This window comes from Notechis scutatus, chromosome 3 (assembly GCF_049901735.1).
Source record: "Notechis scutatus isolate UNSWTSFEM ecotype Mainland chromosome 3, rNotScu1.2, whole genome shotgun sequence".
In the NCBI taxonomy this organism is placed as follows: domain Eukaryota; kingdom Metazoa; phylum Chordata; class Lepidosauria; order Squamata; family Elapidae; genus Notechis; species Notechis scutatus.
In genome coordinates this window covers 209231632-209246440 of record NC_142011.1, presented here as the reverse complement: position 1 = coordinate 209246440, position 14809 = coordinate 209231632, and the positions used below count along the sequence as shown (strand labels likewise).

The window sequence follows — 14809 nt, the reverse complement described above, 5'->3', positions numbered from 1 at the left end:
GGATAGATAGATGATGGATGGATAGATAGGGAAGATATACATATAGAGAGAGGGAGGGGAGAGAGAGAGAGACAGATAGATATAGATGGATAAGATGGATGGATAGAGATTATAGAGAGATGATAGAGAGGATAGATAGATGATGGATGGATGGACAGATGGATGGATAGAGAGAGATGATAGAGGGAGGATAGATAGATGATGGATGGATAGGGAAGATATACATATAGAGAGAGGGATGATAGAGAGAGGATAGATAGATAGATAGATAGATAGATAGATAGATAGATAGATAGATAGATAGATAGATAGATATAGATGGATAAGATGGATGGATAGAGATTATAGAGAGATGATAGAGAGGATAGATAGATGATGGATGGATAGGGAAGATATACATATAGAGAGAGGGATGATAGAGAGAGGATAGATAGATAGATAGATAGATAGATAGATAGATAGATAGATAGATAGATGATATAGATGGATAAGATGGATGGATAGAGATTATAGAGAGATGATAGAGAGGATAGATAGATGATGGATGGATGGACAGATGGATGGATAGAGAGAGATGATAGAGGGAGGATAGATAGATGATGGATGGATAGGGAAGATATACATATAGAGAGAGGGAGGATAGAGAGGGATAGATAGATAGATAGATAGATAGATAGATAGATAGATAGATAGATAGATAGATGATAGATAGATAGATATAGATGGATAAGATGGATGGATAGAGATTATAGAGAGATGATAGAGAGGATAGATAGATGATGGATGGATGGACAGATGGATGGATAGAGAGAGATGATAGAGGGAGGATAGATAGATGATGGATGGATAGGGAAGATATACATATAGAGAGAGGGAGGATAGAGAGAGGATAGATAGATAGATAGATAGATAGATAGATAGATAGATAGATAGATAGATAGATATAGATGGATAAGATGGATGGATAGAGATTATAGAGAGATGATAGAGAGGATAGATAGATGATGGATGGATGGACAGATGGATGGATAGAGAGAGATGATAGAGGGAGGATAGATAGATGATGGATGGATAGGAAGATATACATATAGAGAGAGGGAGGATAGAGAGATAGGATAGATAGATAGATAGATAGATAGATAGATGATAGATAGATAGATAGATAGATAGATAGATAGATAGATAGATAGATATAGATGGATAAGATGGATGGATAGAGATTATAGAGAGATGATAGAGAGGATAGATAGATGATGGATGGATGGACAGATGGATGGATAGAGAGAGATGATAGAGGGAGGATAGATAGATTTGTTTGTTTGTTTATTTGATTTGTCAATTGTTTACAAGATAATAAGTACAAGTGTATACATAGTTGTGAATATATGAAATGGGTACATATAAGAAAAATAAAAGAATAAGAGAAACAATAGGACAGGGACGGTAGGCACGTTGGTGCGCTTATGCACGCCCCTACAGACCTCTTAGGAAAGGGTGAGGTCAATAGTAGACAGTCTAAGGTTAAAGTTTTTGGGGTTTGGGAAGAGACTACAGAGTCGGGTAGAGTATTCCAGACATTGACCACTCTATTGCTGAAGTCGTATTTCCTGCAATCAAGTTTGGTGCGGTTTACTTTGAGTTTGTATCTGTTGTGTGCTCTTGTGTTGTTATGGTTAAAGCTGAAGTATTCATTGACAGGTAGGACATTGCAATGTATGATTTTATATACCATGCTTAAGTCGGACCGAAGGCGGCGTAATTCGAGGTTTTCTAGTTTTAGAATTTCGAGTCTGGTGGCGTAAGGTATTCTATAACGGGTAGAAGAGTGGAGAACTCTTCTTGTGAAATACTTCTGGACTTTCTCAATTGTGTTAATATCACATACGTGATAAGGATTCCAGACTGATGAACTGTATTCGAGTATTGGTCTAGCAAATGTTTTGTTTGCTCTGGTTAGTAGTGAGATATTACCAGAGAAAAAGCAACGTAGGATTAGGTTAACAACTCTTAATGCCTTTTTGGCTATGTAGTTGCAGTGAGCTCTAGCACTTAGATCATTAGAGGTGAGTATTCCCAGGTCCTTTACAGAGCTTGGGTCATCAACAAGATCTTGACTATTCAGCTTGTATTTTATTTTCTGATTTTTTTACCAATATGTAAGACAGAGCATTTATTTGTTGAGATTTGGAGTTGCCATATGTTAGACCATTCAGATACATAGTCTAGATCTTTTTGAAGGGTAGTAGTATTGTCTGTGGTATTGAACAGCTTTACATCATCAGCGAAGAGAACGCAATTGCTCTTGATATGATCACAAAGGTCGTTTATGTAGATTATGAAGAGAGTTGGTCCTAGAACACTGCCTTGGGGAGCACCACTATTGACAGGTACTGGATTTGATAGGGCGTTCCCAATTTTGACCATTTGTTGTCTGTTTGACAGGAATGCTTCTATCCAGTTATTCAGTTGTCCAGAGATACCATAAGATTTTATTTTTAGGAGTAGTTTGTCGTGTACCACTGAATCAAAGGCTTTGCAGAAGTCTATGTAGATTGCGTCTATTGCTTTGCCCTGGTCGAGTTGAGTAGTCCATATGTTTTTGCAGTGTAAGAGTTGCAGATTACAGGATAGTTTTTCTGAAACCAAATTGTTTATTGGAGAGTAGGTTGTTTGTCTCTAAATGGAGGATGATGGATTGGTTAATAATTGATTCCATGACTTTACAGGTGACGCAGCATAAGGAGATTGGTCTGTAATTTTCAACTAGGCTTGGGTCTCCCTTTTTGAAGATGGGAATGACTGTGGCTTGTAACCATAGGTTGGGCAAGGAGCTGGTTCTGAAAGATCTTTCAAAGATTATGCTTAGAGGTTTGGCTATGGCAGCGGATAGTTTTCTTAAGAAGTAGGCACATATTCCATCCGGTCCAATAGATAGAGATGGTTTTAGGTTGCGTAGTGCTTTTTCAACGTTGTCTACTGTAAAATCGATATGTATTAGATCATTATTGTTGTCTGTGGTACGGCTAGGAAACATTGGGCATGATCCATTACTGTTTACAAACACTGAGCCGAAGAATGTGTTAAAGATGTTGGCTTTAATGGTGTCGTCGCTGCAGTCTTTACCATCAGGTCCTATCAAGGGAGGGATGGACCTTGAGTCTTTTAGTTTGTTGTTTACAAAATTGTAAAAAGCACGGGTGGAATTGGTGCTTAGAAGGTTTTCCTCTTGTTTAATGTGGTAATTGGTGCATTCGGTCTTTATCTGGTGGCATAAATTTTTATATCGGTTTTTGAAATTAGCGTGACCAGATTTGTTTTTCCGCCAGAGTGATCTCTTTTTGGATTGAAGTTTCCTTATTGATATGGGTAATCTGCTTTTTGTTTTGTTTTTGGAGTTGTTGTTGGAACATATAGTTTGATGACTCTTTTGACTTCAAGTAAAAATATGTTGTAATGATCTTCAACAGTATTGCATCCAGTGAATAGAGATTGCCAATCGAGGGATGAGAGATCGTTATCTATAAGATCATAATTGCCTTTTTGAAGTTACAACTAGGGATGACATCGTTGTGGTGATTTTTGCGTGGGCGTATGTTGAGGCAAAAGTCAATCATATTGTGATCACTACTGGAAAAGGGTTCTTTGGTTTGTATTCGGTAAATTAAATTCAAACTATTGCAGAAGATGAGATCGAGGCAGTTGTTCAGTCTAGTGTTGTTGGTTACTAGTTGTTCAAGACCTAGATTTGTAATAGCATTGAAGAAGGTTGTGTGTATGATTTCAGTTGTACAATTATTTAGGGTCCAGTCAATATGAGGTAGATTGAAATCTCCAAGAAAGATAAAGGGTATGGGCAGGATGTAGCCCATGTTAGTAGTGTATTTAGCTTGTTTATATGTTCGATGTCATAATCAGGTGCTCTGTAACATAGTAAGAATCGAATTGTGATATTTAAGGATAGTTCACAGATGATGGTTTCAGGAAGGGCAAGCTCCTGGGTAACTTGGATATTTTTTAGATGTAAGGATGATGGATGGATAGGGAAGATATACATATAGAGAGAGGGAGGATAGAGAGAGGATAGATAGATAGATAGATAGATAGATAGATAGATAGATAGATAGATAGATAGATAGATAGATAGATAGATAGATGGATAAGATGGATGGATAGAGATTATAGATAGAGGGATGATAGATAGAATGGATAGAGAAATGAGATGGGGAGGATAGAGAGAGGATAGAGAGAGAGGATAGATGATTAGATAGATAGATAGATAGATAGATAGATAGATAGATAGATAGATAGATAGATATAATAGATAGATAGATAGATATGGATGGATAAGATGGATGGATAGAGATTATAGAGAGATAGAGAGATGATAGAGAGAGAGGATAGATAGATGATGGATGGATAGATAGGGAAGATATAAACATAGAGAGAGGGAGGAGAGAGAGAGGATAGATAGATAGATAGATAGATAGATAGATAGATAGATAGATAGATAGATAGATAGATAGATATAGATGGATAAGATGGATGGATAGAGATTATAGAGAGATGATAGAGAGGATAGATAGATGATGGATGGATGGACAGATGGATGGATAGAGAGAGATGATAGAGGGAGGATAGATAGATGATGGATGGATAGGGAAGATATACATATAGAGAGAGGAGGATAGAGAGAGAGGATAGACAGACACAGGCAGGCAGGCAGGCAGGCAGGCAGGCAGACAGACAGACAGACAGACAGACAGATAGATAGATAGATAGATAAGATGGATAAGATGGATGGATGGATGGATAGAGAGAGAGAGGATAGATAGATGATGGATGGATGGATGGATGGATGGATGGATGGATGGATGGATGGATAGAGAGAGATAATAGAGGATGGATAGATAGATAGATGGATAGATAGATAGATAGATAGATAGATAGATAGATAGATAGATAGATAGATAGATGATAGATAGATAGATAGATAGATAGATAGATAGATAGATAGATAGATAGATAGATAGATAGATAGATAGATAGATATCTCTGTATGTGTATCTCTATGTAATCTATCTATCTATCTATCTATCTATCTATCTATCTATCTATCTAATCTATATTAGAGCCTCTCATTTCCATCCCTGCAACAGCCTTCAAAAGGAGATTACCATGTAAAGTGATATACCGATACAGACACGCTCTACTGTGCTAGTGAAGCCACACACCTGAATCCTGCGTCCGGTTCTGGTCACCACAATAGGAAAAAAAGAAGAAGAAGATGTTGAGACCTTAGAAGGAATGCAGAGAAGAGAAGGGACCTTCAGGATAAATCGTGCAAGGAAAGGTTAATGGAACTGGCTGCGTTCAGGCCCAGGAAGAGAAAGACAGCGGGGGCATAATAGCAGGCTTCCAATACTCGAGGAGCTGTCGTAGAGAAGAGGAGGAGGAGGGGGTCAAGCTATTGTCCAAAGCCCCTGAAGGCAGGACAAGAAGCGACGGATGGAAACTCATCAAGGAGAGAAGCGACTTAAAACCGTTGGTGGAATTGGGTGTGTTTAGTTTAATGAAAAGAAGGACTTGGAGCCGAGGTGGTCTTCCGCAAGTTCTGACCAATTCTGGAGAACCAGTAGCGGAAATTTGGAGTAGTTCGGAACACCACCTCTGACTGGCCGCTCCCCCATCTATTCTCCGCCTCCCATTGAGTCCTTGCTCATCGGCTGGGTCTTCTTTGGTTGCCCTGCACAGGAGAACAGGGCTGGAAAGCAGGTTAGTGGGGTGGGGAGAGAATAGGGATTTGACAGTCTCCTTCCCCTGCCCCGCCCACCAAGCCCCGCCCACAGAACCGGTAGTAAAAAAAAAATGAATCCCTCCCCTGACTTGGCGTGGTATGATAGCAGAATTCCAAGATTTGAAGGGATGCCCCAAAGAAGAGGGGAGTCAAATTATTCCCCAAAGCCCCGGAAGGCAAGGCAAGAAGCAACAGATGGAAACTAACCAAGGAGAAATTCAGTTTAAGGAGGGATTTCGTTTCAGCTAGAACAATCAGGTTGAGGGTGTTCCATCCCTGGAGGCTGTCAAAGAAGAGACTGGACTGCCATTTGTCCGGAATGGTAGAGGGTCTTCTACCATTGAACAGGGGGTTGGACTAGAAGACCTCCAAAGGCCCCTTCCAACCCTATGATTTCTATGTTCTGCAAGGAGCATCCAAGAATCTTCTCTGAGCTGTGTGGTTTGAATAGAGACTCAAAGCTAGACCCAGCGTCCTGTCTCCTCGTTGGCTTTACATCATACCTGTGAAACGTACACCAAAGGTGGGCGCTCCATTCCAAAAACCAGCTGCCCCAATGCTCCCCCCAGCAACTCCATGCTTGGCTGCGCCTAGGCCATGATGCCACAATTGTGGTGACATCAGGCCTTGAGGTCACGGCTGGCCAGAATTCTCGGCCTAAGAAAGAATTGGCTGGAAGGCCTTAAAGGCAGAAACAGAATAGGGTCTGTGCAAGTATACCCGCTGGGGGCAGAGACGGTGTTCGGTTGGCTTTGCCAATGATGCAGGAGCTTTCCAGAGGGCACAGGGGGCAGCAGCATCCTCTGCCCACTCACCCTCTTCTTTTCTCTTTACCAGGTCACAGACCAACACGTAGCAACACAACTCAACCTTTCAGAGATTGGCCAAAGAGAAAACCATCAAGGTAATAGCCCAGGTTTGCGCATCATATTAATCGGCGTGGCTTTGGACACTTCGAGTAGGTTTGGATGAAGACAAAGGGCCGTGATCTTAGGCTAACCAGGGTTAAACCCAGTAGTGGGATCCCAATAATTTAACAACCGTTTCTCTGCCCTAATGATTTCTTCCAACCACCAGTTCACCAAATTGCTCAGAAACTTAACCACTGGTACTCCCAAAGTGGTGCGGACTGGCTGAATCCCAGCCACTGGTTAAAAACCCTCACTGAACATAAAAACAAGAACAAAGGGAGTAAATACAGATAAATGGGGACAGGTAGGCAGGCTGGTGTGCTTATGCATGTCCCCTTTAAGGACCTCTTAGGAATGGGGTGAGGTCCGCGGTTAGACAGTTTGAGGTTGAAGCTGTGAGGGGTTGAGGGGCTGTAACAACGGAGTCGGGGAGGGCATTCCAAGCATTGACCCCTCTGTGGCTGAAGTCGTATTTTCTGGAGTTGAGTTTGGAGCGGTTTACCTTGAGTTTGTATCGGTTGTTTGCCTGTATATTATTGTGTTTGAGGCGGAAGAAGTCGTTGACAGGGAAGACGTTGTCCCAGACAATTTTGTGTACGATGCTTAGATCGGACTGCAGGCAACGCAGTTCCAGATGGTCCAGGCCCAGAATTTCGTAAGAAATTCTATTGTGAGGGGTGGAGTGGAGAACTTTTCTCAAGAAATACCTCTGAATCTGCTCCATTGTGTTAATGTTCAATATACCGTGCGGGTTTCCAGGTGCGCTAAAGTTCCTGACTAAAGTAGGTCCGTAGAATTATATCTCAGGTTTCATCTATTCTAGTTCCTTGCAAAGATGCATTTCAGGAAGTAAAGGCTCTGGGGATACAAGAGTTGAAAGGGAAGGTTGAAAACTTCTCATGGATCGAAATATGAACCCTTTGCAAGAAAATCAATATAAGGCAGGGTTGATAGAAGAGAGCATCTGCAGCTCAGGGTTGGACTCTGGGGTCCTTGGTGCTCGCTGAGCTTGGTGGTTTTCTTGCAGATTGTTTCATTACCCGATTAGGTAACATCATCAGTTCTAGAAGGGAGTGGGGTTTTTGGAGGGAAAGAAGAGGAGGTAGAACTGTGGGATCCTTGAGGCTCTCTGAGCTTGGTGGTTTTCTTGCACAGTGGTCCCCAACCACCGGGCCCCGGACCGGTACCGGTCCGTGGATCATTTTGTACCAGGCTGCCGGTTTGCTTGGGCGCCGCCATCTTGTTTCCATGGCGCTTGAGAAAGTGCTTCCGGGTGAGCTTGTTGGTCGTCGGTTGTTGGAAAGCGGCGTTTGGATGGTGAAGGAATCCTCGCGCCTTAGTTTCATCGAAGAGAGGGGGGCGGCTTCGAATGAAGAACCGTCCCGATGGTGGTGGAGTCTCGCGTTACTCAGGAGGAGATTAAGAAAGAGCCCGAAAAGCACAAAAAAGGTACAAAGGAGGAGTTGAAGGTGGCGGGGAGAAGCGGGGGATGGCTGGCTGGCTGGTCGCTCGGCTCGCCTTGCCTTGGTCGTGCGTGCTGATGCCGGTACCGGTCCGTGGATCATTTTTTGATGCCGGTACAGGGCCGTGGTACAAAAAAGGTTGGGGGCCACTGTTCTTGCAGACATTTCATAACCCAACTAGTGACTAATTTTTTTATTTTTTTTTGACAAAGTGACTAAATTAGTAGACCAACAAAATGCTGCGGACATAATAAAACTTCAGCAAGGCACTTGACAAAGTAGACCTCAACTTACTTCTCGCTAAGCTACGGTAGAAAAATGTGGGACAGACAGCATGGATTTGTAACCGGCTGACAAACCATAATCAATGAGTAGTCTTGAATGGTACCACATCCACATGGAGGGAAGTAAGTGTTGGAGTACACAAGGTTCTGTTTTAGGCCCAGGACTCTTTAATATCTTCATCAATGACTTAGATGAGGGAATAGAAGGGGAACTCATCAAATTTGCAGATGACACTAAAGTGGAAGGAACAGCCAACACCCTGGAAGACAATCTCAGGATTCAAAAAGATCTTGGCAGGCTACCCAACAAAACGGAATGTATTGTGGAAAAAAGCAAAGTTTTACAACTGGGCAAGGAAAAAAAAATCCAAAGGTACAAGTACAGCTTAGGTGAAACCTGGGTTCAAAAACAGTAACTGTGAGAGGGACCTTGGAGAAAGCATCATCAATTCTGGAAGCGAGTAGGGCTTGGGAGGAAGAGCAGAAGAATTGTGGGGTCCTTGGTGCTCTCTGAGCTGGGTGTTTTTCTTGCAGACGTTTCATTACCCAACTAGGTAACCTCATCAGTTCTAGAAGAGAGTGGGGCTTGTGAAGCGGAGGAGGAGGAGCAGGGCAGGGATAAGGAGAAGGGGAAAGATGAGAACTGTGGGGTCCTTGGGGCTCTCCAAGTTGTCCTAGACCCCCTCCAAGGCCCCTTTGACAAATTCTCTGTGTTTTTTTGCATTTGCTTTTGTTACTTTTCCCTTTCATAAGAGGAGCAATTCAGAATGTTCTTCCTTTTTATTACGCCACCTACCAAAGGGGAAGTGTGATTTTCCCCCTTTCATTTTCTCGCCAGTGAAATCGATCCAACGGAGATGGCTTTGTCACAGAAGCGTTTCAAAGGAAACCGTCCATCAGGGATGGGGAACCTTTTTGTTGTGTGTGTGTGTGTGCCGAAAGCGCATGCGGTGCGATAGCATGCGTGCGTGCGCATGACAGCATCCACAATGCAATGTGCCCTGCCCCCCTCTGAGCATGCACGCGCAACATCCCCGCCCTGCCCCCTTACCTGCACTGCGCAGGCGCGCGCCTCCCAGCTGAGTTTTGGCCCGTTGGAGACTGTTTTCGCCCTCCTGGAGGGTCGAAGGAAGCCTCTGTAGCCCCGGGAGGCCAAAAAATGGGCCCGTTTCGGCACTTCCGGTATTTCTACCTGACCCATTAGAGCGAGGAGGCAGGGAATGCTGTGGGTCCCACCCCTGAGGGAGATACACCTGGTGGGACCTAGAAGAAGGGCCTTCTCTGTGGTGGCTCCATCTTTCTGGAACATCATTCTCCCTGAGATTAGAACGGCCTCCTCATTAATACTATTCCGAAAGGCACTGAAGACCTGGTTTTGCCAGAGGGCCTGGGGAGCCCAGAGAGGGATGGAGCCCATCAGACGGCTAGTGTGACCCGCTGTCGTTGGGGTGTGGGAGTTATTTTTTTGTTTTCGTTTTGTTTGTTTTCCCAAATTTTGTTCTATTGTACTTTACTAATTTATTTGATTCTTTTTATTAGTTCTTATTGCTTTTATTTGTATGTTTTGTTTTAAATACTGTGTTTCTCATATAATAAGGCCAGGTCTTATTTTTTTTTTGAGTCCCGGAAAAACAGCTAGGACGTCTTTTCGGGGGTGAATTAATTACTTCCCCCCCCCGCGCGCACCCTCGCCTAGGGCGCCCTGCGGGCAGCTATGCCTCGCCACCAGCCACTCCTAACAGCCAATCATGGCGGAGCGTGGAGGGCTCCCTACGCCCGCCAAGCACCTTTGCTGCAGACCCGGGTCAGCAGGTGGGTGGTGGGGATGTCCGCTGGCAGCGTTTCAGCTGCTCAATAGCTTCCACTGTTCCCGCCAGTGCTGGCGTCTCTCTCGCCAGCACCGTCTCCAACAATGGCATCTGAGTCGCTCCCGCTTTTCCCCCCATTCCCGTAACAACAGGGAAAAAAAAAAACATTTTGAGGTACCTGGGAGCGCCACACGCTGCGTTTTGGTTTAATCCCGAGCGGCTGGTTGGGCGTGAGAAGAGCCGAGCGAGCGTCTCTGCTGCTGCTACCCTTGGTGCTCCAGCCTCGGGCTCTGCAAGTTTGCAAAAGTCCCGGTGCGCATCCCGTTCCTGCATTCCAAGCGCGCCCAGGCCGAGGTGCAGCTGTCCTTCTCTCGCCAGCGCCATCTCCAATAACAGCGGCAGCCGCGGCGGGAACCGTGGAAGTTACGGAGGCGGCTCCCCCACCCGAGAAGCGGCTGAAACGCAAGTCCCACCCCCTGCTTCCCCCCCTCCAATTTCGCGTGTTTTAAAATAGGCCTAAATTTTGTGGGGGAGGGGCTTAATTTCATTTTACGCCTAGAAAACATGCTGGGTCTTCCTATTGTGGGGGGGCCGTATTGTTGGAGAAACACGGTATGATTTTACGTTGTGTAAGCCGCCTTGAGTCACCGTGGGCGAATAGGCGGCAATATAAATCAAATAAATAAATAAATTTCCGGAAAGCCTGTTTTTTTGGCCTCCTCAGACTGCAGAGGCTTCGCTCGACCCTCCGGGAGGGTGAAAACAGCCTCAAACGGGCCAAAAATCAGCCGGGAGGCACACGCACGCGCAGTGCAGGTAAGTTAGGCTGGAGGTCGCGTGTCCGTATGAATGGCTCTGCGTGCCACCTGTGACACGCGTGCCATAGGTTCACCATCATGGCCGTAAATCAAATGATCTTCCTTGTCTTGGCATCGTAATTGGACCGAGCCGTTCCAGGCCCTTCTCTAGAAGCCGCACGTCAGGGCCTCCTTGCTAACGCCAGCCGTTTCACGTTTCCCTCCTCAGATGGAGACCTACGAGGATCACCCTTGGTGCTCCTACAGCCATCCAAGTGGGGAAGAGGAGATGACAGAGGAAGAGGTGCACCCCCACGACCGGCAGCTGGCCAAGGTCCGAGCCCGGAGTAACAGCCGTTCCCGCCATCGATCCTCCTTCCTTGTGGACGAGCTTGACATGCTCATGGACAAGGCGGCCACCACCATCCAGGCCACGTGGCGAGGCCACCTCACTCGTAAGCAAATCATGACAGAGCAGGCTGCGGCTACCACCATCCAGGCGGCTTGGCGGCGATACATCGCTCGCGAATACCGTGCGATGCAGCGGCAGGAGGGGCCTCCGTCACAAGTCTACAGGCGCCGAAGGTCGTCCTCCGTCTCCTCCTTTGGGAGGGAGAGAGAAACCTGGGGACACCCCAGGATGGACCGGGAGAGAGCGGCTCAGATTATTCAGGCCCACTATCGGGGCTACATGACTCGCCAGGCCCTCGCCGAATGCCAGCGGGCAGCCACCACCATCCAAGCTCACTGGCGGGGATACCGTACTCGACAGGACTTGATCCAAGCAGGAAGGTCCATTTACCACCCTGGACGCCCACAGAGGACCTACTACAGTTCCCCAAGGGTACCAACGGGGACCTACTACGGCCATCCCAGCTACATGCCCGGAAGCTCCTCCTGGGTGGGCCCGTACCCCAGGAAACATTGGCGCAAGTGCCTTGTGGGAGACCCTGAGGAGTGGAAAAGCAAAGTGCCACGATCCTCATCCATCCTGGCCCAGCGAGAGGACACCGAGCCCTCCCAGCCCAAGACATGTCCACGCTGCGGGAGGTGCACCAGCATCCGTGTGCTGGTGGGCGTGGGCAAAGGGCCGCCATCAGAATCGGAAGCGGAGGACAGTGAATGCGACAGGCACGCAAGTGTCTCTCCATCCAAGAATGCCCAAAGGATGTCCTACACCTCGAGGCAGGAGGGACCAGCGTACAGCCAGCCGCGCCATTACGGGCCACGCTTCTCCCATCAGGCACCTTCCAAAAGCTACCATATGCCTGCGGAAGAGCAGGGGCGGAGGCAGAGTCGGGAACCCAGCGTCATGGTCAGTCAGCGCCTGGTCCCCAGCACGCAAACCTCCGTACGGCTGACACGGGAGCGCACCAACACCCGGAGTCTCTCCTCCACCAGCGTCCAACCGCAGCAGCTTCAACAGCAAGGCATGTCTCCCCAGGGCACTTCCGACTGGTTGTATGAAAACTACGGGGCCCGCCGGATGGGCGAAGGCCAGAGGCGCGTGTTCAAAACCAGGAAGCAGGTGTGGCAAGTGGTACGCGCAGCCACCCTGATCCAGGCCTTCTGGCGGGGCTGGAGGGTCCGGCAAACATTGCGTCTCCAAGAAGAAGCGGCAATCAAGATCCAGTCCGCATATCGGGGTTACCGAACCAGAGCTTACCTGATGGAGGTGGGAATCCTCAGCGAAGGGGATACGGATTAACACGTTTTCGGGGGACCGGTCCTCTTGGAACTGGGGAAGGGGGAGAGGAAGAGGGAGGCTCAAAGGAGAACCCCGTTTCCACCTCTGTCTCCCTGCCTCCTCTAACAAGCAAGCTTGCATTCTAATAAATTGAGCCTAATTATGAGTGCTTCTCAGTTTTCTTTACAGGGAGTCCCCGATTCCTTTAGTGACCGTTTGAAGTTCAAACAGAACTAAAACTATGACTTAGCACCATTGCTCACGCTTACGACCATTGCAGCATCCGCATGGTCGTGTGATCAAAATTTGGACGCTTAGCAACTGGCATGTACTTACGACGGTTGCAGTGTCTCCAGATCATCCCTCTTCTGGCGAGTAAAATCCATGCGGAAGCCATGTTCGCTTAATGACCCCGTTGCTCACTTAACAACTGCAGCGATACACTTAAAGACCATGGCAAGGACAGTCGTAAAATGGGGCAAGACTCACTTAACAACTCTCCTGCTTAGCAACAGAAAAGAACAGAAGATAATAGCACAACAAAATAAATAACGAAAGAGAACAAACGAGAAATAAAAACCACATGGTTACCAAAAAGGAACATGTTGGGCAGGCAAATAGCAGTAGCAGTAGAACTTAGACATATATACCACTTTACGGTGCTTTTACAGCCCTAAGTGGTTTACACAGGGGTGCGATTCAACCGTGGTAACAACCGGCTCGGGGAGCGCATGCACAGCGTCTAAAAAAGGCCATTTTCAGCTCTAATACTTACCTTCTACTGCAGCAAACTGCTCGGCTGTGCTCTAAAAAACCCAGAAATAAAGCATAGGAAACAGCAGGGGTGGGTGGGCGGGGCCAAATGCTCACCGGAACTACCAGTTCTCTCGAACCGGTCCAAACCGGTAGAATCCCCGCCCCTCTGGGTTGACAGAATCAGCCTCTTGCCCAAGGGTGGGATTCTACCAGGTTGGACCGGTTCTATAGAACTGGTTGTTAACGATTCTGCGCAGGTCAGAGAACCAACGAATCGCGCCACTGGCTGGCTCCGCCCCTCCCCTCCCCGCCACTCACACCTTACCTGGCATCCAACTTGCCTGCATTTGGTAAGTTGCTATTTCCCCCGCCTCGACCATCAGCTGTTCTGCTGTGCAAATCGTTGGATTTCTTGCTTTCTAGCTAATCTAAAAGCAGAGCTGAGCCTGAAGCTTCTAGTCAGTGCAGACTCAGATAGCAGATGCCAGAAAGATAGATCTCTGAGTGAATCTGTGATTCTGCGAGCAACTCAATCTGCCTGCCTGCTTTGCCTGATTTTGGGTAAAAGTTGCTCTTTTTTTAAAATAAAAAATTCAATATTTACATACATGGTGTGTTGTGAGTTAATTTTTGTGAGTTTGCTTGGCTAACAAATTTTATGAGTTTGCCTGCAAGCAAATTTTATGTGACAGGTAGAAGATTGCAGAAAGATGGATCTCTGAATGAATCTGTGATTTTGCAAGCAATCTGCCTGCTGCTTTGCCTGATTTGGGGTAAAAGCTGCTCTTTTTAAATAAAAAATTCAACATTTACATAAATATTTATAACATTTACATACAAGCCACGCCCAGCCACTCACATGACCACCAAGCCATACCCACAAATTAGGCCACGCCCCATAACAGGTTGTTAAGACATTTGAATCCCACCCCTGCTCTTGCTCACAACAATCTGGCTCCTCATTTTACCCACCTCAGAAAGACGGGAGGCTGAGTCAACTTTGATCCTGCTTAGATTCGAACTGCCAAATTACAGTCAGCCGGCAGTCAGCAGAAGTAGCCTGCAGTACTGCGCTCTAACCACTGCGCCACCGTGGGCTGCAATTTGTTTAATTTCTGTTTATGTAATATTTCTTGCTCTAATGTTTGTTCCCTGTTTTTGACAGTGAGATGGGTGGCATATAAATATTAAGGAAATAAATAAACAAGTTGGTTAGAGAGATGCCACCACTGAAGTGGGCATCTCTGCAAAGATTTCAGCCAGCAGGACCCTTCAGCGTAAGCGAGATTCTCTCTCCCATTATCCCCTG

The 14809-nt window shown here is 46.3% G+C and overlaps 1 protein-coding gene across 1 annotated transcript; it reads left to right on the top strand.

Annotated features, from left to right (window-relative positions):
- Nucleotides 1-11099: 11099 nt before the first annotated feature.
- Nucleotides 11100-13103, top strand: LOC148131586 (uncharacterized). Its single transcript, XM_087962286.1, has one exon. It carries the CDS (start codon nucleotides 11287-11289, stop codon nucleotides 12763-12765), a length of 1479 nt encoding a protein of 492 aa, XP_087818412.1. The 5' UTR covers nucleotides 11100-11286; the 3' UTR covers nucleotides 12766-13103.
- Nucleotides 13104-14809: the final 1706 nt, after the last annotated feature.